The sequence below is a fragment of the Bicyclus anynana genome, chromosome 3, assembly GCF_947172395.1.
Source record: "Bicyclus anynana chromosome 3, ilBicAnyn1.1, whole genome shotgun sequence".
NCBI lineage: Eukaryota > Metazoa > Arthropoda > Insecta > Lepidoptera > Nymphalidae > Bicyclus > Bicyclus anynana.
Window position 1 is genome coordinate 15768265 of NC_069085.1, and position 25924 is coordinate 15794188.

General features: G+C 35.9%; 2 protein-coding genes across 2 annotated transcripts in view; both read right to left on the bottom strand.

Annotated features, from left to right (window-relative positions):
- The window catches only part of LOC112053876 (eukaryotic translation initiation factor 3 subunit H), a 158405-nt gene that overhangs the window by 26157 nt on the left and 106324 nt on the right, over positions 1-25924 (bottom strand). The gene's annotated exons all lie outside the window — the stretch shown is intronic.
- LOC112053883 (carboxy-terminal domain RNA polymerase II polypeptide A small phosphatase 1) lies at positions 10993-25832 on the bottom strand. Its single transcript, XM_024093474.2, has 5 exons — positions 25585-25832; positions 24968-25281; positions 16105-16286; positions 13558-13711; positions 10993-12366 (listed from the first exon to the last, which is right to left on the bottom strand). Exons 1-5 carry the CDS (start codon positions 25655-25657, stop codon positions 12208-12210), a joined length of 882 nt encoding a protein of 293 aa, XP_023949242.1. The 5' UTR covers positions 25658-25832; the 3' UTR covers positions 10993-12207.

Here is a 25924-nt window from a genome sequence, read left to right on the forward strand (position 1 = left end):
GCGGAGCACCGCTACCCCTCCCGGCCTCCGCGGACCATCGGGAGTGTTACGAACAAATTGCCAAGCTGAAGTCAGTTTTAATTACTTTTATTGTACTACTGATTTATCATGGAAAACTAAAGTAGTCATACGTTACTTTTGCATAATAACATCCTACTATTTATATCAATTAAACTGCAATAAATTTTATAGATGCGTGTGCGGCATAAGATAAACTTACACTAAAATAAACAAATATATTTAAAAAAAAATGTTTTCATAACATTTTGTTCGCTATAACCACTGCCATACTATTCATGATTTGTACTTTGTTTATAAGCAAACTATAAAAACTTGTGAAGTAACACAGAACTCGACTATTTCAGCACATAATAATATGGTAAAAGCTGTCGCAAAAAAAAAATTGGGAAACCTTACCTTGAATATTAAATAAAGTTAAAATAAAAAAAAAATTACATACACTGTAACCTGAGCGTCTGTGACAAGCTTCAATTCATCCCATTATTTTTTTTCTAGTACCTATAGTCAAAAGCAGGACCTCCAAATATTTTAGATGTAGGACAAAATGTGATGATCTGTTACAATTTTTTTAAGGAATATGATAAAAAAGCTTTCTTTCCCCGTCGCCCGCATATCATGGGAGTGTCAGACTATAATAGGCTCTATTCGGAGTCTAATAGGACTTACTAATAAAGATTGTGTTGAGGATATGAAAATTAATTGACAAATCAAATGTTATGCCACAGATTAATATAATAGATACGACTTGTTAAAGGACATACCGATCTGTCAAAATTGTTCTAATTGTCTATGGCCTTTATTTCTGCTTTTATTAAAATTAAAAAAAAAAACGCTCACAGACGCTCAGAGTTAACATTTTATGAAAAACAATTCAAGATAGGTGTGAATTATAAATTAATTAGTAACTATACCCTTGTACCTTATGATGGGCTTGATGGCTATTCTCTCACACTAAAATATGGCTACCATTAGGTTACAAAAGAAAGCACCGGGACTAAATCGAGTTCCATACCGCTTTTAAACGTTACCATTATATTCAAACCGACATTAGGGCATGTAAAATATATTACCTATATACCGATATGTTATCGACAAAGATTTTATACAATAAATATGTCGCTAGCGCGTTCAAACTGAGGCAGACGAAAGTGGCTAATTGTCGCTTTGTAAACAACAAAAGTTATTAAATTTTAAAATACCTGAATATTGTCTACAATGTCGAGTTGTGTATTATATATTATACATCGATCTTCTATTAAAAAGTGGATGCACAATCAGCGACCAAAAAACGTCCCCACTCAATGAGGAGTGCCAAACACAACTTCTTGGCAATCAATTCAAGTAGTCGCATTTGCAAATTCAACCTTAAACTCAATCCTTAAGGTCGAATTTGCTCTGAATTTGGGATTTTCTGGAATATTGGACTATATTTAAAGGTAAGGTAAGGTATTAGGTATAATTTTCTTTACCAATAATTGAGAACCTCCTCCTTTTTGAAGTCGGCTAAAATTGGCCAGTTTTTAAGTGAAATTTTCTACATGATTGTGCGTCCTTTTATTATAATAGGTTAATGATTGTGTACATAAATATATAATGTAAGTAAACACAAAATTGTGCATGTGTGCGCTCAGTGGATTAGATAAATTCGGATCAATTTTAGGGGTGATTTTGTAGGCACATATCATATCTAAAGTAGAAAATTTCTAGTTATCGATATATTATTTACGTACTGATATACGATATATTTTAAACTGTTACTTTATTTCATGGGCCTCAATATCAGCATGTATAAAATGATAACGTTTGCAGGAGTTAGCTAATATACCAAACACAAATATAATATTAATTATTGCGTTAAAAATCACTATTCCACATAACTTACGACTAATATTAAATTACAGATATAAAAAAAAAACATTCGCAAATCAATTATATAACAATGAATTCTCGAATAATGTTAAAAAAGAACGTAATTTAATTTACAATTAGGAAAAAAATATCAATTGATTTTTATTGCATGCATTAATTTAATTAATTTCTTCACTAAGTATAATATAAAAATTAACAATTAATTTCTAACAAGAATGGACGATTTTTCGGTGCGATTTTTTTGTGACGCACATATAGAATAGACAGCCATAATAAATTTGAATTTTTATTCTGTAATAGAATTTTATTTTAAAGATAAATTCAATTTAAGATTTCCTGCTATAGTTACATTTCTTGAATTTGTCTCGTTTTTTCATGTCACACGTTCACTTAATAAAGTTTTAATATGTATTATTTTCTTAAAAAGAATTATGAAAATATATAATGTATTTAAAAAAATCTGCAGTTGAATATTGTACAAAATAATATATTAAACTCTGTCCATCAATTATGGCTGCCTATTCTAAAAGCACGTTTTAAGTGTAAACAATGATTTACAATTCACAGAAGACATAATAATAATAATAATTTCAATATCGTGTGTTTCAAGTTAAGTTTTCCGCTAAATATTTTTATACAGATTTACACGAACAACAGAATACTTAAAAACTAGAGAAATCAACGTATACATATATTACTATAACATCCTACCTCTAAGGTTGGTCGCACACCACATCAGAAGTCAGCAAGCGTACGATGTTTTAACTGACAAAATACGCTACTAATATTTCTGCGGATTTTCATGATTCCAATATTATTAGAGTTATTACAACTATCATGGTTTTTGCATTGCGTATCATAGAGTTATAAGAATAATTATTAGAGTTGGCACCGTAATAATCGAATTTCAGATACAACTGCAAATGTAGATGGATATTAAAATCGAGTGTTAGCAACTCAAAAGCCTTAGAACCTAGAGCCGTATTATAAAAAAGTGGTAATTAATAGTAAATTGCCCAAAAAAATGGATTATTGTTTGATTACTATTGGAATCTTTATACAGTATATCACAGAAATATTACATCTTTTCAAATCGTTTCTGAAGTTAGCTGCGAGTGCTGCTGCACGTGGGTGGAGGAGTTCCGCGGGATTTTGCCCCACCACCGCGAACCTACGTACCGCTGATACCTAAAATTTTACATTGCGCATCACAGCGGACGATGTTCCGATTCGTCATAATATTTGAATCGGATTACTCTGTATTTATTGTAAGCAAAACTATAAGCTGACTTTGTTACTTAAAACTGAACGCTTGCTGAATGCTGATCTGATGTGCGACCTCTCTAAGTGTTAATGCTTACAAAATAAATGCTCTACCGTGGTCTATGGGCAATGACCGGCCTAACTACATTTACACTTTTGCGCATTATTGTCCACACTGAGTGCAAAACCCGAGTGACGATGTATTGCGTATTTGTAATACCGGCAAATCCAAATTAGAAACGACTTTCACCTATCTGTTTATTGGGTGTATAGTGATTTATATCAAGTGTTAAAAAAAAAATTACAAAATCCTGACCAAACTGTCTTTAAAAATGTCATTAAATAATTTGGTCAGGATTTTTATTATTTTTTTTAAATTCTAAAACACTTTTCATCCACTATACAGTTGATAGTCGTTCCTAATTCGGTTTGACTATAATCCGCGAAAAAAACCCTTGAAAGGAACTTCAACGCTAGATTAAATTAAAGGTCGCTGCATATGCAACGGGATTAAGACGTGGACTGAACTTGGTGTAACGTAAACGTCTCATACATACGCATTAGTATGTATACTGACGAATTGTCCTTGTCATCACGTCAGCAATAAAGCGCGTTATGTATGCAACCACCTTTATACTTGTCACTCTTAACTTGCACTGAGGTGACAATTTTTTCTACTATTGTAAGCTCTTAAAAAGACCTCCTTAATATTGTCATTGTATTTTAAATATATATTAGTAGATATGTTTACGTTTTATTTAATGCAAGCCGACAGAATAATGGGTTAGTACTCTTTACAGTAAGTACTTCGTAGACGCTTGGGACAAAAATCGTTCATTAATTTAATCGATTATTTTTTATTACATTTTCAAATTTTCTGCCACATTATTTCATTAAAAATATTACAATTACTAATATTACAAAAATATATACTTACAATTTACGTTTACCAAGAATTGGTATTGTGTATTTCAAAATACATTTTTCCAATGTTTATTATCAATCCAATAGAAAAATTAATTCAAATTGATTATACGATAATATTATTTACACAAAGACTTAAAGCTGGTAATTAATAATATTAATTTACACGCACAAGTATAAATGCAATTGTAATGACCTTCAGAAAGTAAAAAAAAAATAAAGTAAAGCGATTACACGATATGAATGGGACGGCTGATTCGTCAATGAAATAACGACGATTATTGGCTAGTTTCTGAATATCACGCGATCGTGGGCCAATGGGAGGCGCGCACCTCTGGGTCGACGACCGTTTGACATTCAGTATGGCGTGAATTATGATCGCAGATAATACACACGTATTACGTCAGAGCATCGTTAACATAAGGACAAGGTTACAATACTAGCAATAGTGTATATTTATGAATAAAAATATGTATAATTGCATATACATACACCGATAGTCACTAAATAACAAACTTGTAAAATACGTTAAACTGCGTCCAAATCATAATCAAAATCATGTTACTCGCAAGGTAATAAAAATCTTATATACACGCCCACTATCAAAACAATAATATAATCGAATATGTGTTGAAAAAAAAAAAGAAAATAAAACAATTAAACCAAATGTTTGCTAAGCAATCAAGGACAAAAATAACAATAAATAGGGATGGCCTTTGCCATATTTTAATTAGAGATGTATCAAAGTCAGTAATTATTTTTTTATTTTAATATAAAGCCTATTTAAGTTTCTTTCTTACCTGTTATGTAAAAAAGTAATACATAATAATTACATTTTTAGTTTCTATATCAACCTCAAGATACTTAATTAGTTAGAAAAGATGAAAATCTGACGTTAACAACTCTCAATCAGTCATCGCAATAAAATCTTAACCCATGAGTGTGTTGCTCTTAGTGGCGGCGCATTGCGAATGCGAAACTCGCTATATCATCTCCTAATAACAAAAGGTTAGTTGACCCTTTTTTAATGGCCTTAAATTGTTCATTATCGTTCTACTAGATTGAAAAAAAAATATCAAAAGTTTTTGAGACGTGATCACAAAAAAAAAAAATTTTTGAATATTTTTTGACAATACGAGCCAAAACGCCTGTCGGCCATGATGGTATATATTTCGACTGTTTCATGACGTCACTATAACAAATCCTTTACAATCGGAGCGTTTGACAAAAATATTAGTTAACAATTCGTTTGACGTTTAGTAATATTGTTTGAAATTTTAAATTATTTGACTTCTTTAATGTAGGCAAGTTTTGTTTGTAAATAATAAGGGTAGGTGACTGGTATCAAATTTATGGATGTCAATTAATAAAAGTTAAGGATTTCATAGAAAACTTTATTTAGAAATTATGCATTAATTAAACTTTTCCAAACGACAAAAACGCTGTCGCCCATTCTGTGACGTCACGAGGTTTTTAATCTAGTACTAATAATGAACAATCTAAGGCCATTTAAAAATAAGGTATCTAGCCTATAGTACCAGCGCAGACAACTGTCAAATTTTGGTTCAACATACTTGCCATATATCTATACAATATTTTCGTAGGAATATCACACTCAAAAATTTTCGACCGTTGCATTTTTTTTAAATCACCAACCCAAAGAATGTGCGTTATATATAGTGCTACAAATTGTTCAGTAAAGTTTTGAATCGCTTACCCTAAATGGGAGAAATACTGAATACTGAAAGCACCATTTTTTTTATTCATTTCACCTAATAATTATTATTTACGTAGTTAAATTTTATATTTAGTATTTTACTCAAAAAAAAACGAACCTGCCTTCGGTTGCATTTGTTTACAGGACACTATTACAGGAGATTACACGTTTGTAAAGAAATTCATAATATCTGCAATTTTACTCGTATGAATTTCCCTACAAAATATTTCAAATATGTAGTTTTAATTTTTTTCAATAACATTTAAGTTACGCCGACGATCTGACTCATGAAATTTTTTGAATTTTTTGATTGAAAACATTGAAAACTTATTATTTATACATTATCAGACTTTAATTTATACGATTGATTACGTTGGTATATGATAGTTAAATCAATTACTTTGATTTTTAAATTAATCCCTCGAGGCTATCGCAAATCTATACTAATATAATAAAGCTGAAGAGTTTGTTTGTTTGTTTGTTTGATTGAACGCGCTAATCTCAGGAACTACTGTTCCGATTTGAAAAATTCTTTCAGTGTTAGATAGCCCATTTATCGAGGAAGGCTATAGGCTATATATTATCCCGGTATTCCCACGGGAACGGGAACCACGCGGGTGAAACCGCGCGGCATCAGCTAGTATTAAATAAATATGAAAAATGCTTTTTAGAATATAGTGTAGTGAATATACTAATGTTATTTACGTTAAATGGCATCAATCTCTACAAAACTAGTTAATACTGAGACAATCAAATTATATTAGGCGCGGTTTACACTGGCTGAGATTTGACACTTTGAGCTATCATAAACCGAGAATTAAGTACCGATATACAGGAATATAGTACGAAATTCGACATAAGAAATATATACCCCCATCTGTTATTAATTTGGAATAAGAAATAAACTATAGAAAATATTCATATTTACACATTACTCATAGATTGCCCAGTTAAATTGCGGCTGAATAGTATTAAATGTTCATTTTTTTTTTTAATTTATATAATCTCCTTCCCTCATTAGTTAATTTAAAAAATATATACCCTAGGTAACGGGATATAACCAAAATAATAGAAAAAGAGTAATGGTTGCCTAATTTCACACTGCAACTGTAGGGTTGCCAGATATAAATAGTTAAGTAATGTTATTTATATGTGATATGAAAGCTTATTTTATGCTTAATTTTACTGCATTAAGTTGCCTTTGAACTAGTTCATGGTTTCCTAGATTTTAAATAACAGATGAGTGTATATATATTTCTGACGCCGGGTCTCAGACTAGCAAGAGGTGCGGTGTCAATGATTGGATGAAAGATTAGCCTATCGCTCGCTTCTCTATCTGTTTATTCCCCCACACCTCTGTACCTTGCGAAGGAGAAGCCAGATATGGTTTGCCTATAGAGGTCAGAAGATAGACTTCGAATTAAGATACCGACGAATGGCGGTATATCCATTCCCACAGGCTAGATTACGAAATGCCACAGGCCGGTGTCGGGCAGCAGCGACACCGGCGCGAGTAATCTAGCACTGCGCTGACCAACCCGCATGCCCAGCGTGGTCAGTACTGGGCAAAACTTAGTATGGACTACAAAAACACAACACAGCCCCTAGTCCCCGGCAGCCCCGCTATTCCTGGCTCTGGCAGCGGTTACGGTAACGGCGGGGCAAGGGGTGTTACTGACGACATCAAGCGAGTCGCAGGGATTCGCTGGATGCAGATGGCTCAGTATCGTGATGTTTGGAAGTCCCTACAAAAGGCCTATGTCCTGCAGTGGACGTCCATCGGCTGATATGATGATGAGCATACTCACAATCACATCTGTTAATACATACGGACTTAATAGTAAGGGAGCCCGGAATGCTAAATTTGCAGTTACTAAAGCGCCATTGGGACAGATTACATTTGGTAGATTAAATGATAGGAAGAATAAATGGTTATTTACTTTTTTCGCTATTAGCGGTGGAAAAAAAAACAACAGACTATAAAAGCAATTTTTGTTACTTTGGCTTACTTAAATTGTCAGAAAACTATAGCGATTAATTAAAATATCCATTTCCTTCAAAATAAGTAAAAAATTAATCGCGCTCGTAACTCGTGAACTAAGGGTAATAAGGGTTTTATTTTGTAACTTTGAAACCCTTCCATTCCATTACGTTACGCTCAAATCGTCCGATATTCGAAATGTGCAGTTTTTAGCTATCAACTCACCTACCTTATCTTAATCTGACGTGCTGGTTGAGTATTTATGAAGTTAGTTTTTTTTTTGGTTGCCCTAAACGTACCCACCAATATCAAGGGCTCATACCTACTTGGTGGAGGTACTCAACAATGTGCAAGGTATAGACCCTTATGTTTATCTGCCGCGCTCGAGTAACCGCAAAAATCCCCTCTTCGGCTCTCCTACTAACGAGCTAACAACGAACGTAACATAAAGCTACAATTTTCCGCAATGTTGCAGGTAATTTACGAAAATTAAAAAAAAATCGTGTCACCATGCTTGTATAAACCGCGCCTAACAATTTGCGCTGCGAAATACTGACTTCCATCGAAAACATGAATTGAAAAAATGTTAAATACGTATAAAAATATCATCATTTCACTTGGTTGGTTGATCAAATCCATCATTTATTTATATCCTTATTTAGTTACGAATCACACTGTATGCCAGTTTCTATTAAGCTGGATACATAACTTAGCAACATAATAATTTGAGTAAAATAGTTTTCGTAATTACTATTACTTTAAAAAAAAAAAACTTTTATGACACTGACTCGATTATTGTCTCTAAAGCGTTTAAAAATTAAATTTTATTTTAAAGAATTTCCTATATTTTTCTCGCAGATAAAAGGTATGTACACACTGTACATTTTGCATACATTATCATAATGTACTCGTAAAAACTGATCACATCAACGCTTATGTGCGCAGACCTCAATCTAAAGCTAATGTTACACTGGAGGAACTCTAACGAAAACAAATATGGCATTTCATTGAAAGTCGTATATGTATATGGTATAAAACATTTTAATTTATTACTTTTAATATGTCACATATAATAATTCATAAGACTTCTGTTCCTTATGTGTATTATTATTATTTTTTTGTTAAAATTCCATTCACACCGTTATTGTTATTATTAATTAATAAATCACACTAATTTGAAATACCTTATTTTCTACCACGCAATTTACAGAAAATAAATACTTCATAATTTATTAAAATTAATATCTCCGTCGTTAATAATATTAAAACTATATAAAAAATCAATTGATTTAAAAAACGTATTTTGCACGTTAATTCTTATTTGTGTAAAAATAATATTCATAATAATATGTCGAATTATTTTTAAGCTAATATAAATTTAATATTAATTTCATATAAAATAATTCATTACACAATATATTATGTGTTTCATCTATGTAACACTGGCTTTAGATTGGTGCAGGTACTATTCAAATTTAAAGATGGCGACTGAACATATATATAGTTACATCATAATAATATATATTTGCTACAAGCATTTCCTCTCGCTTTATCAAGGTAGGTATTGACCAGTGTCACGAGGCGTAATGTAACAATCGCAGCGTTACGTTACGTTAAGTTACGGCGTTTACAGCTAGGTCTGTCTGCCTGCATTTTTATATAATGCAAAATGGTTAAGGGGGTAAAATTTTAAATAGTTAAGGGGAGTTTATGAATTCAACATCCCGCCTTACTACCTAATAAGAGGTGAAAGGGTATATTGATCATATTTAAAGTTCAAAATCAAATCAGTGTCTAAAATTGTTTATATATCCAACATGTAGGTCGTAGGAAATAGGGAGAAACTAGGACTTTCTATACCTTTGCATTAACAACCAGGAACGAGGAACCAAAACGTTCTGTACGCGTCCAGGGGATATAGACTTCGTAAGTGTATAAAATTACAATAATCCTTTGGTAAATTAGTGATGACGAAACTATCAAAATCAAAAGATCTCTTCAAAATACACAGGCAAATGTATTATCAAGCAGCTCATTTCTTGCATGATCTGACAGCGAATGCTCGCTGTGTAACATGTTCCATTACGCTCGAAACGCTGATCTGTACCCACCTTTATATAATAAGGTTATTATATTACAGTCACCATCTTCAAATGCTAATATCTCAGCCGCTATTATCCTTAATGCTTATTTTAATACAATACTTTATGTACACCGTGTATAGAGCAGTACAGCCCAAGCCATATGCTACTAAAGAATGTTCGAACATTTTTCCTGCAAATAATTATCAACCTTATACCATATGAATAGAGTTGTAAATGGTATAAAACATACAAAAAAAAATGGTTTTATAAAATCTATATTTTTACATACGATTTTAAACTCTATTTAAATAAGCATAAAGCTTTGAGTAAATTGTGTAAGCAATAGTATTGACGCTCGTTCTGTACTGTTCGTATGTTGATCGAATGTTTACCGCAAAAGATTAAAACGCATCTCCAGATCAGGTGGAAAATTCCGATCGAAATATTAGAATTAATCGTAATGTATGGTATAAGCCCAGTAAGATGTATACATATACTCAGAGGCACAATTATCCGCCTACTATAATATACTCGCGTCATATTAAAGAGGGCGAATAATTCTGCTTCTGAGTATATATTATGCCTGACCAAAAAATAAACGACTCGGATTGGTATGGCCACAACACTTTTTGGCAACCTGTGAAAGAGTTAGTTCCAATTTGATTGTAGTAAGGTTTATTTTTCTGGTAATAGATAAAGGGACGAAGACACTGTCTGTCCTTTGCATTCCAATAAAGGACCTGACTCTCTTTGTCCTTTTATGTCAAAATACGTATAATATACAGCATCGATCTCCTATTAAAAAGTGGATGCACAATCAGCGACCAAAAAACGTCCCCACTCAATGAGTGCCAAACACAACTTTTTGGCATTCAATTGAAGTCGTATTTGCAAATTCAACTTTAAATTCAATTCTTAAGGTTGAATTTGCTCTGAATGTGGGTTTTTATTCAATATTGGACTATATTTAAAGGGCTTTAGGTATAATTTTCTTTACCAATAATTCTTTAACTGTCAAAGCAAAATTGGCCAGTTTTAAGTGAAATTTTCTACATCATTGTGCGTCCTTTTATTATAAGAGGTCAATGATATATAGCGAAATATCATCTCATCAAAAAAATCGAAACAAACTGTAATAGCGGACTGTTTCGATTTTTTTGATGAGAAGTATAGTTTCAATCAGAATTTTCTACCTATGTGTGAGAGACATAAGAGCTTACCATATACCTTTACATATACATGATAAAAATATTATAATATATACACTACCGTACGGCTGGGTAAAACTTACGTGTAAATAACAGCCGAATCGCAAAAATTCGTGATTACATCGAGTCTATAGATTGTTAAGTTTAATTTCATTAGAAAAAGCAAACCAAGTCGAAATTTCTATGTCGGGGTTCCTTTCTAGTATTACGTAAACTCCATTGAGTAACATTAATTATTACAGATTTTTGCAGATGGAGAAGTACTTGCATGTCATCTAATTTCTTGGCTATAATAAAATTATTAAAGTATTTTCTGAATATTTATTAAAAAAATTAGACGTAGTGAAGCTTACAGCTGTAAAATCAAAATGTCTTGCAATTCATAGAACTCCATTATATTGTCAATGCGTTTACGTAACACTTAATAAACCCCTAAACCTTAACCGTTCGCAATATCCTAACTTACTTATATTTGTTCCCAAGCACGATATAAAAAAGTTGAAATTGATTTCGCATAAATAGTTTCATCGTTCACAAAAAAAATCATCGATTCGTTAAAATTCATATTAAATTACATATAGTCGGATAGTTAGATGCACATCTAGTCACGGAAGCTCAACAAGAAGTTACTTGGTAGGTACACCAATTTGGGATACGGTACTTTAATGCTTGAATTAAAAAAAAATACCATTAGTAAATATTTCGGAACATTATTATAACACTCCAAAAAGTCAAAACCGCATCCCAAACAATACCAAAAAAAAAAATAGTCTCGCCTATGAAGAAGAGTCGGTTAAAAAAAAAATAAAGATCGCAATACATCTACACGGACCACTTACGCACTAAGAAATACCTAAAATGTAAAATAGGTACAAATAACGTCCTTACTAACCAGAAGGCAAAATTGGCACTTAAGACGAAGTTCGCCCCTTTCTTGATGAGCGTCTCGAGGAGCGTCAGCGGGCGCGACGTCGCCGGGACCAACTCGTGGCCGACGCGCGACTCGCGGAGCACGTGCTCGTGGCGCACGTGCTCGCGGAGCACGCGCTCGCGGCGCACGTGCTCGTGCGCGGGCACGCGGACGTAGCGCGCGCGGCGCACGTGGCGCGCTCGCTCGTGCGCTCGGGGTCAGGGCCGCGGCTATGTGGGCGGCGAGTTGTTCTGTGTGGGGTTGTACGGGTGGTTGGAGTTGCGCAACACTGTATACACACTGTCCACCTTGCTCAGTTTCTCGAAAAACGGTATCAAGTCCAAAAGTTCTGAATCTGTCATGTCGTCGAACCATGACGCGACAGGTACCTGTAATGTTACGGGATCAGGATCAGATATGATGTTGTTAGAAAGACATTAAAATGACAACCTATATCTCAGCAAGCAGGTCATCTCCCTGAATCACCATCACCAAAGCCGGGCGAGGGTACGGGCTTTGAGGATATGCCTCCTTGCCCGGGTAAGACGCGGTGGATATTATTCCCCTAGTCATGTTCTTCCAGCCCCCTTTCGGGGCTGAAGATTTTCGGCCTAAGGGTATAATGACCAATCTCTGTACGAGAATTTATTTATTTGACGTAGTTGCCGCGATGGATATTCTTACGTGAGGTCCGAGAATTCGGAATGAAACACCTGATCACTCTGATGAGACTAATCCATTCCTTAATGAGAGTTCCAAATATCCACATTCAAACAGGTTAAACATAGTCCAAAACCGTAGGTTGAGCATCAGCGGAAAGTTGCCAGTTTGTCAGTGTTTTAAAGGATATATTTTGAAGAGTGTGCTCAGGAACTATTCGCATACGCACGTCATACCAACTTCGCCTTTTTACCATCGCACCGCAAGACATCGGGTGAGTTTTCATCCCTATGTTGTAGATGTCCCTAGGACTCGTACAAATTGGAATACCCTACCCAGTCTGTGTTTCCTGTATCTTATAACTTCCGTATCATTAAAACAAGAGTGAATAGGCACTTTCTAGGCAAGCGTGTCCCATCTTAGACTGTAACTACAATTACCATCAGGTTAGATCACAGTCAAACGCGAGCCTGTTTGCATAAAAAAGGTAGGTAGTTAAGTCACTCACTTGATGAAGCATCAAGCTTTTAAAAACTAGCCTATTTATACGGCCACAAAATAACAGAAGATTCTCGTAACGTCGATAAAGGGAAAGGGTAGGATGCACAATTAATTTTACGAAATTGCCGATAGCAAATAAGTGAATACCTACAACTCTGTAAGTATTTAAAATCGCCGAGCAATTGTGGTCCTTATCTATACTAATATTATAAAGCTGAAGAGTTTGTTTGTTTGAACGCGCTAATCTTAGGAACTACTGGTCCGATTTGAAAAATTCGTTCATATAGGCTAATTTCGGCTATAGGCTATATATTAACCCAATATTCCTATGGGAACGGGAACCACGCGGTCGAAAACGCGCGGCGTCAGCTAGTAATGCTAATAATAAGGCTGCTACTAGGTAGACAGTGACAACTCACAGCATTGTCCGGGTGGAATATGTAGGAGGCGGGCGAGTTGTCGACGATGACGACGCGGCGCAGGTCGCGGCCGAGGCTGTTGAGGTCCTTCACGTAGTTGCCGCGGTGGAACACGCAGCTGTCGCGGAACAAGCGCGCACGGAACACGCCCCATCTGCAACATTCAACATACAAATAAGAGACCATTTACGTATAAATTGTTTTAGCTTTAGACTACAAGCCCTTGAACAAATATTACATGTGAAATGAACCAACATGAATAACGCTTAAAAGGCTGTTACTTTACCAGAAAATAACTCTGAGCACTATGCCGTCATTTCTGAGTGGTACAGGTGAGTACGCGAGTGAAGATTAAGGCTTGCGACCTTATATTTCGACTTCTGCGCTGGAAATATGTACGGTTTTCTTAATTAGTCCAGGTCTGGCTGGTGGGAGGCTTCGGCTGCAGCTAGTTACCCTACCGGCAAAGACGTACCGCCAAGCAATTTAGCGTTAGAGAAACCGACAGGAGTGTGGATTTTCATCCTCCTCCTAACAAGTTAGCCCGATTTTATCTTAGATTGCATCATCATTTACCATTGTAGTCAAGGGCTAACTTGTAAAGAATTGAAAAAAAAAGTCAAATGGACAGTATTCTAGGGATTTGACATTGACTTGACGTATATTTCATTAAATGGAGCTGTCAAATGGATCCGATCAACTTTTTTACAACAAATTTAACACAATTTATCCGGCGCTCCATACGATATTAAAGTTCCACGTGGACGCTTTTCCGACTTCCGTGACTTGGTCATACAAAAATAAACAGTTTACATGCGACTCAGAATGTATAATTAAAATGTTGCTTTTTATACACATTTAAATTAAGTTCAGCCTGCGAGAACCGCTTAAAAGGGCCAGTCTTTTATGTTTCACAGCTTGTTACAGACCAATAAAAGACTATCATACGAAAGGATCTAAAACTTAAAACTGCGACGCCGGTTTAAAGCAGGTTTGTGGATTTAAGACGAATCATTTTTAATTCAGTGACCATCATTATAGCTGAGGTTAATCATATTGATCGGCTTCATGAACTCTCACGTCTCGATAAAAGATTTCTTCAATCGAACGCGACTAATCACCTGTAATTAATTGAATTTGCTGCGGCATTCAGAGTAAATTCAATGTTAGAACAATTAAGGGGTTCTCACTAATGGAGCTAAAGGATACACACATAATTCAAGAAATAGTTTCAATTCAAAATGTGAAAATATTTGAAATTGTAACGACCGACTGGGCCAGTTAAATAATCTAATATTTTGAATGCAAAAGATTTATAATGGAGGTATGTATATTACTCAATCGGTTGAATGTGCTAATTCAGAATTATTTTCTTATCCTGATTTCTCACAGAAATAAGATCTATGCTAGTAAAGCCGCGAAACACAGTGTAAATAATAAAGTTGTTTCATATGGACACTTTAGCAATCTCCAATGTTCGACAACCAAAAAAATCGCTCCATTAACACTCGGGTCCCCCAATTCAAGCAATTAGTCGTTCAATGCACCACATACGAACATCTGCGGCATTTAAATCGCCGCTTCGATTCCAATACGTATTTATTGGTCCATTAGTTCTCACAACCCTTCACAAGCGGCCCGCATACTCAGCGCGGAGTGTGAACAACAAAACACACTTGACGCCTTTCCGTCGCCCTTTCTGTCTCAAGATTCGTTTGCTGCTCACTTTCTGAAATCACGATTTTACTAAAACTAAATTATTTAACGAAAATGTGCAATGTTGGTTGACTCCTCATTAGGTAGATTAACGACATCAAGCGAGTTGCAAGATTTTGGATACACAATGCCTGCATTAAACGTTTATCGGATTGATACGATGATGATGATGATTTAAGGAAATAGTTTTTAGTTCGAAAAACTGATGGACGTTGGTGCACCAAGGTGTTGAAACGGCGACCCCAGTCTTGTAAGCACTATTGGTCAAATCACATTAGATGAATTGACGCCAAAAGGGTTCCTCGTAACCATTTTTCCGCTGAATGCAGGCAGCTCGATGCCGATGATACCTATTGACGTCCATTGGCTCATAATGATACTCAACGTTATAGAATGCTGTAAAATAGGCGTTTTTGAAACGTAGCTTGTTTTTAATTTAGGTCCATCAGTTCTTCGAAATATGTACCCACCCTTTCTTCAGGTTTGCTACACATTACGCTGGTTTTTTTAAGATCCCATTTCTGATTCGATCACGTAAAATACTGGGTGCTCTTCAGCGCCAGTCGACCCTGAACTTTCTTTTTTCAAATGCTAGTTATCAGCCTATTTCTAATCGCAAACAGCAGGGCAACACTCGCTCTCTTTACACGAGAGATATAAGTTTAGATCCACCAAGCTAATTCAATGCGGCAATGCATAAGAATAATTGGCGTTCTAACAAAGATTTACCTGACTAATATATTGGCGACAGGATCTCTATTGGCAGTCTGCGCTGTGTATGGGCTGAGATACTACGAGCACAGTCCTCTGGCAACGCTACATATCATTTACCTGTCCAACAAGTCTGCGACGGGGTCCGCGTACTTGGCGAGCGAGGCGGTGAAGAGCACGCACTCGTACAGCTCGCCGCAGCGCCGCAGGAACTCGTCCACGTGCGGCCGCTTCAGCACATACACCTGGTGCACCGCGCCGTCGATCTCCACCGGCACCACGAAGTCTGCGTTGTTTATAGGCTGAGGGACAAACGGATTTTATTAACAATAGACAATAGAACACACTAGACTCTCAGCTATCTGTTATACAAGTTATTTTGGTCATATTTCCCCGCCGCCACTCCGATAACTTGGAAAAGCTGATAGTTATGGGTTAAGTGGAAGGTAAAAGACCGCGCAACCGATCACCTAGCCGCTTTGGTCTCTAGCTCTGGCCTACCAGGTGATATCACTAACGGGAAAAGCTGAGGATCGAACTGTTTGGAGAGGGATTGTGAACAAAGCAACGAAGGGACTAGAATGCGACGACCTTAAGTAAGTAATGAAAAGTACGAGCAAGAAGAAATTATTTGCTCATATATCCTACCGATACTCTGCAATCTGTCACATGAAATTGAGCCGAACCTGATGGTCGATATATTTGTCAGCAGAAGGAGTACGTCCATTAACGACGTTTTCAATAGGTTTATTTCTTGACTAGATTTTGTATACTATTTCGATTTAGTCTACAAAACTGCCAGGCTGCCGTCTCCTCCCAGATGGTGAGCCAAGTGCAAGTCTTCCTCTCTGACAGACTTGAAATTAAAATCTCTTTGGACGTGCCTATTATACATATCTATGTATGGCAGGATGTTAAACAAATATCAGCCTTGTTTGAAATCTCTCAAGGGCGTCTATGTAGCTGGTACTAGCCGTTTTACAAATGGTAGTAGCCCACTTAGCACTACTGTTGCAATGTATTCGGTTTTTTACTCGTATACTTTGGTTTTCACTGATTTGCTAATCCATAATCCTTAATTAAATAATGATAAGACTTGGAATCCTTTTGTTGTCGATGTCCAGTCGATTCGAACAAAAAGTTACGCATCGACGTTTCTAATAAGAACAGCGAAGAGCCCTTCCGGCTTCTGTTTCCTATTGATTTGTGCAACTTCAAGGCAAGAGCGAACAGGCATTTTCTAGACCTCATCATTGTTTTCCATCAGGTATGATTTTAGTCAAGCGCCAGTTTATTAAGAATTTTAAAAAAAAATGCATTTAGGAGATATCATTTTCTTTACAACCGCTGTTAAAGATATAAATAGTTCTCCCAACAGTGGAAATATCTGTAATCTTTGGTATACACAATTTTGCAATACGATTCAACTGTTTCAGATTCACATACTACGTGCTCCTGCGTTGTTTTCAATCGGATGTGTGATAAACTTCTAATAACTAAGTAGTACCCATAAATTTAAACAATATGAATATTTATTATTTTTTACATTCCAGTGAATATACGGAATATATATTACACGAGATGTTATGTAATCACTTATCTATAGCTTGGCAACTTTGTTCGTAACACTCCCGATGGTCCGAGCGGGCCGGGGGGCGTGTAGCGATGAATGAAAACCCCACGACTGAATCTCCTCACTCCTTGCACGCACGATTTCACACCCGCGCAGTCTTTCCCCCCGTCGCCCGCATATCATGGGAGTGTCATCAACGAAGTTATCGAGTTGCCAAGATCCTATATTTGTACTTAATTTTATAAAGATGCTTGTTTAGTGGATTGCGTTGATAGTTATAAAACACTGCACTAGTTTCAATAAGAGCGGAACATCAAAGAAAAGAAGAAAGAAAGAAAGAAAAAAGCTTTATTAAAGAATTATGCCACACAACACAATTTGTTCTATTAATCGTCAGGACAATATCCTGCAATGTGTGTCATCAGGCATCAACACGTCAGGCAAAGACGGAAAAATATTACTTTTGAGAGCTTTCGTTGCGTGCGTAAAGTAAAAGTTAGGCAAAAATCATATAAGACGGAGTCCTCTGTAAATGTTTTTAAAAAATATTCCACATCTGTATATGTTTACTTAAAGTCTCCTTCTAATTGTAAAACCTTCATTACAAATGGTGTTTCCTGCCCATCAATTTGGGATTCTTCCGTAACTCGTTAAAAGGAAATTAGTCAAACATTAAGTACGATAATTTTTTGACAAAAGATAAACCAATACTTATTTACCCTTGAATTTTTCACTCAGCATGTTGTTTATTTTTAAACACTAAAATTACACATGCAATCAATTATTAGATTAAAGGTATGTTTCCTAGTTTATACAGATAACAATCGCGGCATTCTAAAAAGGGTGATCTATATGATAAACTGTCCGTATAAATATCGGTATATTTATACTAAACATTTGTGATTGTTTCATGTAGGATGGTGCGGGTGACAGTTCGTTTCACTCTTGAAAGTTTGCCGCGATTCGCGATAATAGTACGTATTATGACTGTCACGGTACCCATGCTATCTGAAAACCCTTTAATATAATATTCCTTCAATAATAATAATTATTAATATTTGTTATTTATCTGTGGTTATTTTAGCAATAGTTTTCCGCCTTTAGGACAAGCAATGCTAACATGCAACAAGATATCTCGTGAAATAAAATAGACAATTTTCAACAAGCGGTACAATCGAAAATACCGCGTTCTCTCTCTCTTTCATTGCGTTGGGACGATAGAGATGGGACAGGGAGCGATTTACTGGTTCGCATGTTAGCACTACTAGCTTCGTACAGAATTGTAACAATGCTTGGTGACAGTGCAGAAGTTGGACCTCAGAATAAAGAAAACTCCGGAATGTATGATCGCGCAGAAGCAGATGAAATTGCTCTTTTTGGTGAATTAAACGTAAAGTAACGAACGAGCAATAGTCACATTCGTAATGACCCGGATAGGCAGTGCATTTTCGCAACTATGGAGGGCACGCCACTGGGTGTTTTCTGTATTCTGAGAGTAGGACTTCCCCGTACTGGCTCTTATAGTAGGGGAGCCCGGGATGCTAAATTTGCAATTACTCGAGCGTCATTGAGACCGATTACATTTGGTAGATTAAATTATAGGAAGAATAAATGGTTATTTACTTTTTCCGCTTTTAGCGGTGGAAAAAAAAACTGCAAAAATCCCCTCTTCGGCTCCTCTACTATTACCACCGTCTATCACTGCTACGTTAAAGTTGACACGTCTTCATAAGTAGAACACGGGGGATTCATAACCCCAATACACCTACAGTTTTATATGACAAACACATCAAGGATAATGTCAGCTAAGTAAGCGCGACAGAAGAAACAAACGCAAATTGCGTTATTAAATCACAGGTATGCGCATTGTAATGAGGCAGTGAGTCAGCAACGCGTGGAAAACCCGCAAATTAGCAACAAACGACCCGTGCCAATTAAAACTCAACGTTGCCTTGGTCAATGAAACGAAATCGAAGATTCAATATTTGAGATCAAAGATTGAATTAAATGAAATATGACGAAAAGAATGTTGGGTCTTCATCAACATTATTAGTTTTAAATGGATGATGAGCAATTAAGTAAACAACAAAGGACCAACCACCAAGATCCAGATATTATCCCCTACAATACCACAAACTTTACCTCTTTGTAATAAAGATATGTATCTAAACAGGGGCGATGATTCCTAACCCGATTCCTACCGGGTTACCTTTTAAAACTCCACTAGTTTTACGGACGTACATAATTTAACGTACTCAATCATAAACACATTCAGAAAAAAGCCATATGAACAGGTTACCTACGAGAAAATTTCAGTCTTCGCTACTGGTATCTACTTAAACAACGATTTCAACTTTTCACATTAATCAGTATTTGGTGACGGATACTATTTTGCCAGCTTATTCAATACAGCTTGGATGATTAATTACGATTTGATAATTCAATACCTTTAGTATTCCGAGGCACGTCTCGCTTCTTTGTTCAGAAAGGAAAACAATGCTAGTTTGTGACAGAAATACATATCCTTTCTATGAAGCCAATTGATTCATACGTTAAACGTTAAACCATGCGTGTTATACTAAGAAGAACTTCTGTGAAAACTTAACAAGGCTGTCTCTAGCAATAACATAGTCCGACAAAACTGTACTTACAGTATATCTTTTATCACACAACTATAGAAGAAAGTAATTATTTAATTTTTTAATTACCACAATATAGGGAATACTAGGGTCTATGTTGAATATTTTATGTTTACTAGTGAAACAATAAACACCCTAAACTCAAAGTGGAGACTTTTATTGAACACTAGCCCCGTGATTTCTCCCGCGTGGTTCCCGTTCCCGTAGGTATACGGGAATAAAATATAGCATATAACACTCGGGGATAGTGTAGCTTCCTAACAGTGAAAGATTTGTTCAAATCGATTCAGTAGTTTCAATGCAAACAAACATTAAAATTTTTCCTCTTTATAATATAAGTATTGACTAAGCCTGCGATTTCACCCGCATAGTACCGTTTCCAGCGAGAATGCGGGGATTAAATATAGCCTATAATAATCGGTGTAGATCTAGCTTTAAAATTCTTTGTACCAGAGTTACTAGACCGATTGTAAAGACAATAGGTTAAGCTAGGAAGCAGGTCTTGATGAAAATGATAACTGCTAATCCAATTAATCCAATATCCTTCGATACAAAAACGCAATACAAAATAAACATCTGGATTCGATCTGAGTTATCTATCTGAATTATCTCTATCTCTATATTAGCGGCACTGCGGCAATAAATCGCATACTTTTCTTCATTGTGAGTGTAACAAAATTCATTTATGCCATGCAGCCTTAGGCCTAGTTCGGACTACTTTAGTATTTTAGTCGAGTACGAAAGATTTTTGGGCGGTAAATACAAAAATTGTTCGTAAGTACTCGACTAAAATACTAAAATAGTCTGAACTAGGCCTTAGTTCTGATTTATCTCGGATTAGGATCGGATCGCACCGCGGAAATAAAACGCATATTATTCTTCATTGCAAGTCTAAAAAAAATTGTTTATGTAAAATAGTCTCAGTTTCCAAGCACCTTTGAGACGTCAAATAAGTTTGCTTAGTGTTTGTAGATACTAAACTACTGGTTCGAAATGCATCATCATCATCATCATCATCATCATTATCAACCCATTCGGCTCACTGGTGAGCTCGAGTCTCCTCTCAGAATGAGAAGGGTTAGACCAATAGTCCACCACGCTGGCCCAATGCGGATTGGCTGACTTCACACACGCAGAGAATTAAGAAAATTCTCTGGTGGTGGAGGTTTCCTCACGATGTTTTCCTTCACCGTTTGAGACACGTGATATTTAATTTCTTAAAATGCACACAACTGAAAAGTTGGAGGTGCATGCCCCGGACCGGATTCGAACCTACGCCCTCCAGAATCGGAGGGAGAGGTCATATCGGAGAGAGGGCTATAACGCGTTGCGAAATCCCACTGAGCGAAATACATAATCTACTGAAAATATAAATTAAAAAAAAAATCCTAAAAGTGTTCTTAATGGACTCAAAATACTGTTGTTAAAAAAAAAAAACTATTCTATGTATTGAAAAACAGTTCAGTAAACAGTATTCGTGTGGCCCCAACGTTCCGAGGACACCGCCTTGGTTTTGTTTGGCCATACAATTATTACCAAGAGTCAATTCCGACGTTCATTGGCTGTATTTATATTTTTGGTCGACATTCAATTGATAGAGACAATATTATACATTGATTTGATAGTATTATTTAATTTTGATAACGAAACATGAATGAGGAGTTTGAACATACGATTGTAATATTCCTAATCATTAAAAAAAGAATACGTCTTGGCACGCTTGACAGTAGTGATAATTTAAACCTGCTTAGGCGTGATAGGCACCGTAACGCGTTACGTTACGAAGCGGTTTTTTTTAAAGAACATTTGCCATATCTTTTAAATATGACCCATTCCAACAAGTCGGGAAAGACTGAATTAGGAGTGGGGGTACGACAATAGACTAACGGGGCGGGGATCGAACCACCACCCCTCGGTGATGAGACCGACCGCTCTTACCGTTGAGCTATTGAGGTATGAAACACGTTCATATCAGATGGTGGCTATGAATTTTAGTAAAAGCCTCAATTGCCTCTACGGTAACTATTGTCGCACCCACTCCTAACTAGTCTTTTCTGTCTAATTAGAGGAGAATAGGAATATACCTACTACCTACTATTTTTTGACGACCTTCGATTGAATTTTTATTAATTAGTCTGGCTGGTGGGAGGCTTCGGTCGTGGCTAGTTACCACCCAACCGGCAAAGACGTACAGCCAAGCGATTTAGCGTTCCGGTATGATGTCGTGTAGAAACCGAAATGGGTGTAGATTTTCATCCTACGCCTAACAAGTTAGCCTGCTTCTATCTTAGATTGCATCATCACTTAACATCATGTGAGATTGTAGTCAAGGGATAACTTGTAAAGAATAAAAAAAGACCTGTATTTCTTAGCAATTTCAATATCATTATTCATTATTACACAAAGCCACAATAGACCAACGAGGCAATTAAAATATACCAGATGCATAGTAAGTATAAATATAATAAAAATAATGAGACTGATTAATATGGAGTATAGATATATATTGTATAATATGTTTATTTCAATGTAAGTATATTTTAATCTATTTTCTCATCTCTATTACTAATGGTATTGATGCTATTAAAAGATATATTTAACATCACTCTCGGTGGAATAGGAATAGGTGGGCGTAGGCGGGATAAAAGAAATTACGAGATAACAAAGGCCTACGCAAAATGAATAAATCATTATGATGTTCATGTCATAGTGACGTCGATTATTATTATTTATACATATCGTACATATAGCAAAACGGAACTTCTTTAACGCTAAAGGGAAATGCCACTGGCCCATACAACGTCGGCCCAGGGAACCCAGGTATAGACCCGCATATAAAAGAATATGGAGATGATAATCTATACTTCTATACAATATTATAAAGAGGAAGGATTTGACTGTTTGTTTGTATGTTTTGAATAGGTTCTGAACCTACTGAATTGATTTGAAAAATTCTTTCAGTGTGGGAAGGTACACTATTGAGAAATTCCATAACGAAAATAAACCCAAGCCATGCTTATAAACTTAACACAGTTCGACATTATTTCTTTTTTTTTCTCTAATGTAAAGTACCAATTTGGTACTTCATAAAATTACGAGCTAGCCTACTTATGTGATAGTTCGACATTATGATATCAACTCAACTGAACAAGTGATGTGAAACGAAGGGGCAAAACTTATTAAACCAGAGTTCGATTCCAGCTCAACATAAAGACATTTTTTATTTATTTATTCTTTTTTTAATGTCCAGCAGTCCGTCCATCGGCTGTTAATAATGATGATTCTTATATTTTTTATTATTTTCTAAACAACAAGAAAACAAATCAATAGTTCACCTTAGGGATTGGCAGATATCACACACACATAGGATCAAGAAAATTGTCAGGTACGTTTGCAGGTTTTGTTATTATCTTTTCCTTCATTCACATTCCTGTATGTTGGTTTTGTCACAATGTTTTTCCTTCATTCACATTCCTATGTAATTTATTTAATTTCAAAAATTAATTTTTAAATATTAATACTGTTCAAATTCTGCCTCCCAGATCAATAGTGAAGTCACAACAATCCAACTGATTTGACTTTCAAAAGTATAGTCTTGTGAACTTGAAAAAAATAATATATGAATTGAAATTTAAAAAAGAATGCATTTCACCTGAGCTATGCAGTTCCAAAGACATAATAACTAGTGAGAATCCTACACAATGCAGAAGGATGTGACAAATTAGTGTTACCTAGCTATTATTAATTAGTTTTAATTCCTTCGACCTCATTGCCTTCTCAAGATTTTCTTGAACTTAGTCATCTTCGGCTCACAGAACTACAATTTTATGAAATTTATTAATACAGCAAACTACATATAGTTTTTGACCACAGTTTATATCATGAGGCCACCGTCTGATTTGTTAAGACAATATGAATAATGTACGAAGGAAATAAATATAACATTTTTAAAAATAATACATATTAGCAATGCAAAAACACTATATAGCTAATTAAAAGTATATTTGAATGAGTAGGTATGTACTACTAAGAGATGCCCGCGTCATGCCTCATTCACAACAAAGTTTTTAACAGACTTTGAAAAAGCGTTCGAAAAAGCGCAACACTCTTTTATCGAGCAGTGTTGCATTTTCAATTTTGAGCATTGGAAGTAGAACATATGCAACTTCTATATGCTATGCTATCAACGCTGGGTTTTAACATATCACTCTTTTAACTCTTGTGCGAATGGCTTTGACCAGTGTCCTATCAACATTTTTAGATTGTACTGGAACAAATATTAGGACCATATCTCCATAGGTTCGGAATATTCTCGCAATGGTAGGCAGTGCATTACAGCATTTTGAAGTACACACCACTACCATTAGTTGATGGATTTGACACACTTTATATTGTTAAATCTTAAACCTATTTTATAATTACTACTATTATAACTTCATCAAGTATTTACAAACAGCTTATAATGTGTCATATTAATAACTATTTATATTTGTATATGACATTGACTGATACATCTTGATAAATGATAAACAGAGACCACACTGATAAGGAATAGACACACTGATAAAAATATAAACATCTCTTATTGTGAATGTTAGTAGTTAAGTTCCAAGAGTTTCTATTTAATGGTTTTAGTTAAAGATGAGCGAGATGACTTAACTTGCTCTCGAACAGCCCATATTGAGATTGTTACATGACTCTCTACATCAGTCAGTTGTCAATTTTAAATCTCAAGTCAGTATTTATACTGTAATAATGCTTAGGTACATACCTTAAAAGAGCTGTGTACTAAAGTTTCATCCAGGTCAATGACCATACACTTTTTGTGCATATCCTGGTGTCTTACTGGCGGTAACAGCGGCCGCGGTATGTGGTCCGACATAACCAGCAGCGGAGGCGAAGCCCTGCCGTCGATGCTGTTCGCGCCATTCCCGCCGGGCGGGCCCTTGCCTCGCCCGCCGCGCCAGCAACATAGCAGCGAGCGCAGGAACCCGCCAGTCCCGCCCGACTTCTTACTGCCGAGGGGCGTGGAGCCCGACACGGGAGTCCCATCGCCATCGTTATGCTGCCCGCCAGGGGATGGCCCTAAAACAAACATCAGACTTCGTCACTCGAACTCCTAGCAGCAATTCACACGCGGAAGCTCGGTCGTGTAGGATCGTCGCTGAGACTCAGTCGAGGCTCTCAAGGTTGCTTGGAAATGTCATCGCAACACGTTCCAATTGTTTACCTCGTCTCAGTTCTCACGGTACACAATTCAAGGATAAGCCGCTTCACGATTCACTTGATACGATTCGCTCACGATAAACAAACACACAAACTTTACGACCAGGTAACATTATACGCTCCAATTTGATGGCACTAGGTAACAGGTGTAACTGGGTTTACCTCTGTCGGATCCATAGTTGTTTAATTGTTCGTCATCCCGTGACACTTGAGTTATAATGGACGATGCGTCCATTTAAACATTTGTTATGGGCCCTTAGAGAAATGGCAACGGCGTTTATGTAAAATTTTAACACCATAAAACTATTTTTTATCTCCCTTCTATTTTACAAAATGGCAGGCTGGGTCTGGGACAAATACCAAGTTTTGAGTGCCGCCAACTTAATATTTACATGGTTCTTTATCTCTTTTTGCCATACAAATATTAGGTAAACAAGAAAAGAATGACAATATACTCGTGTTTTTCAAGTTTCTACCACTGTTACGCATAGACAAGTGGACA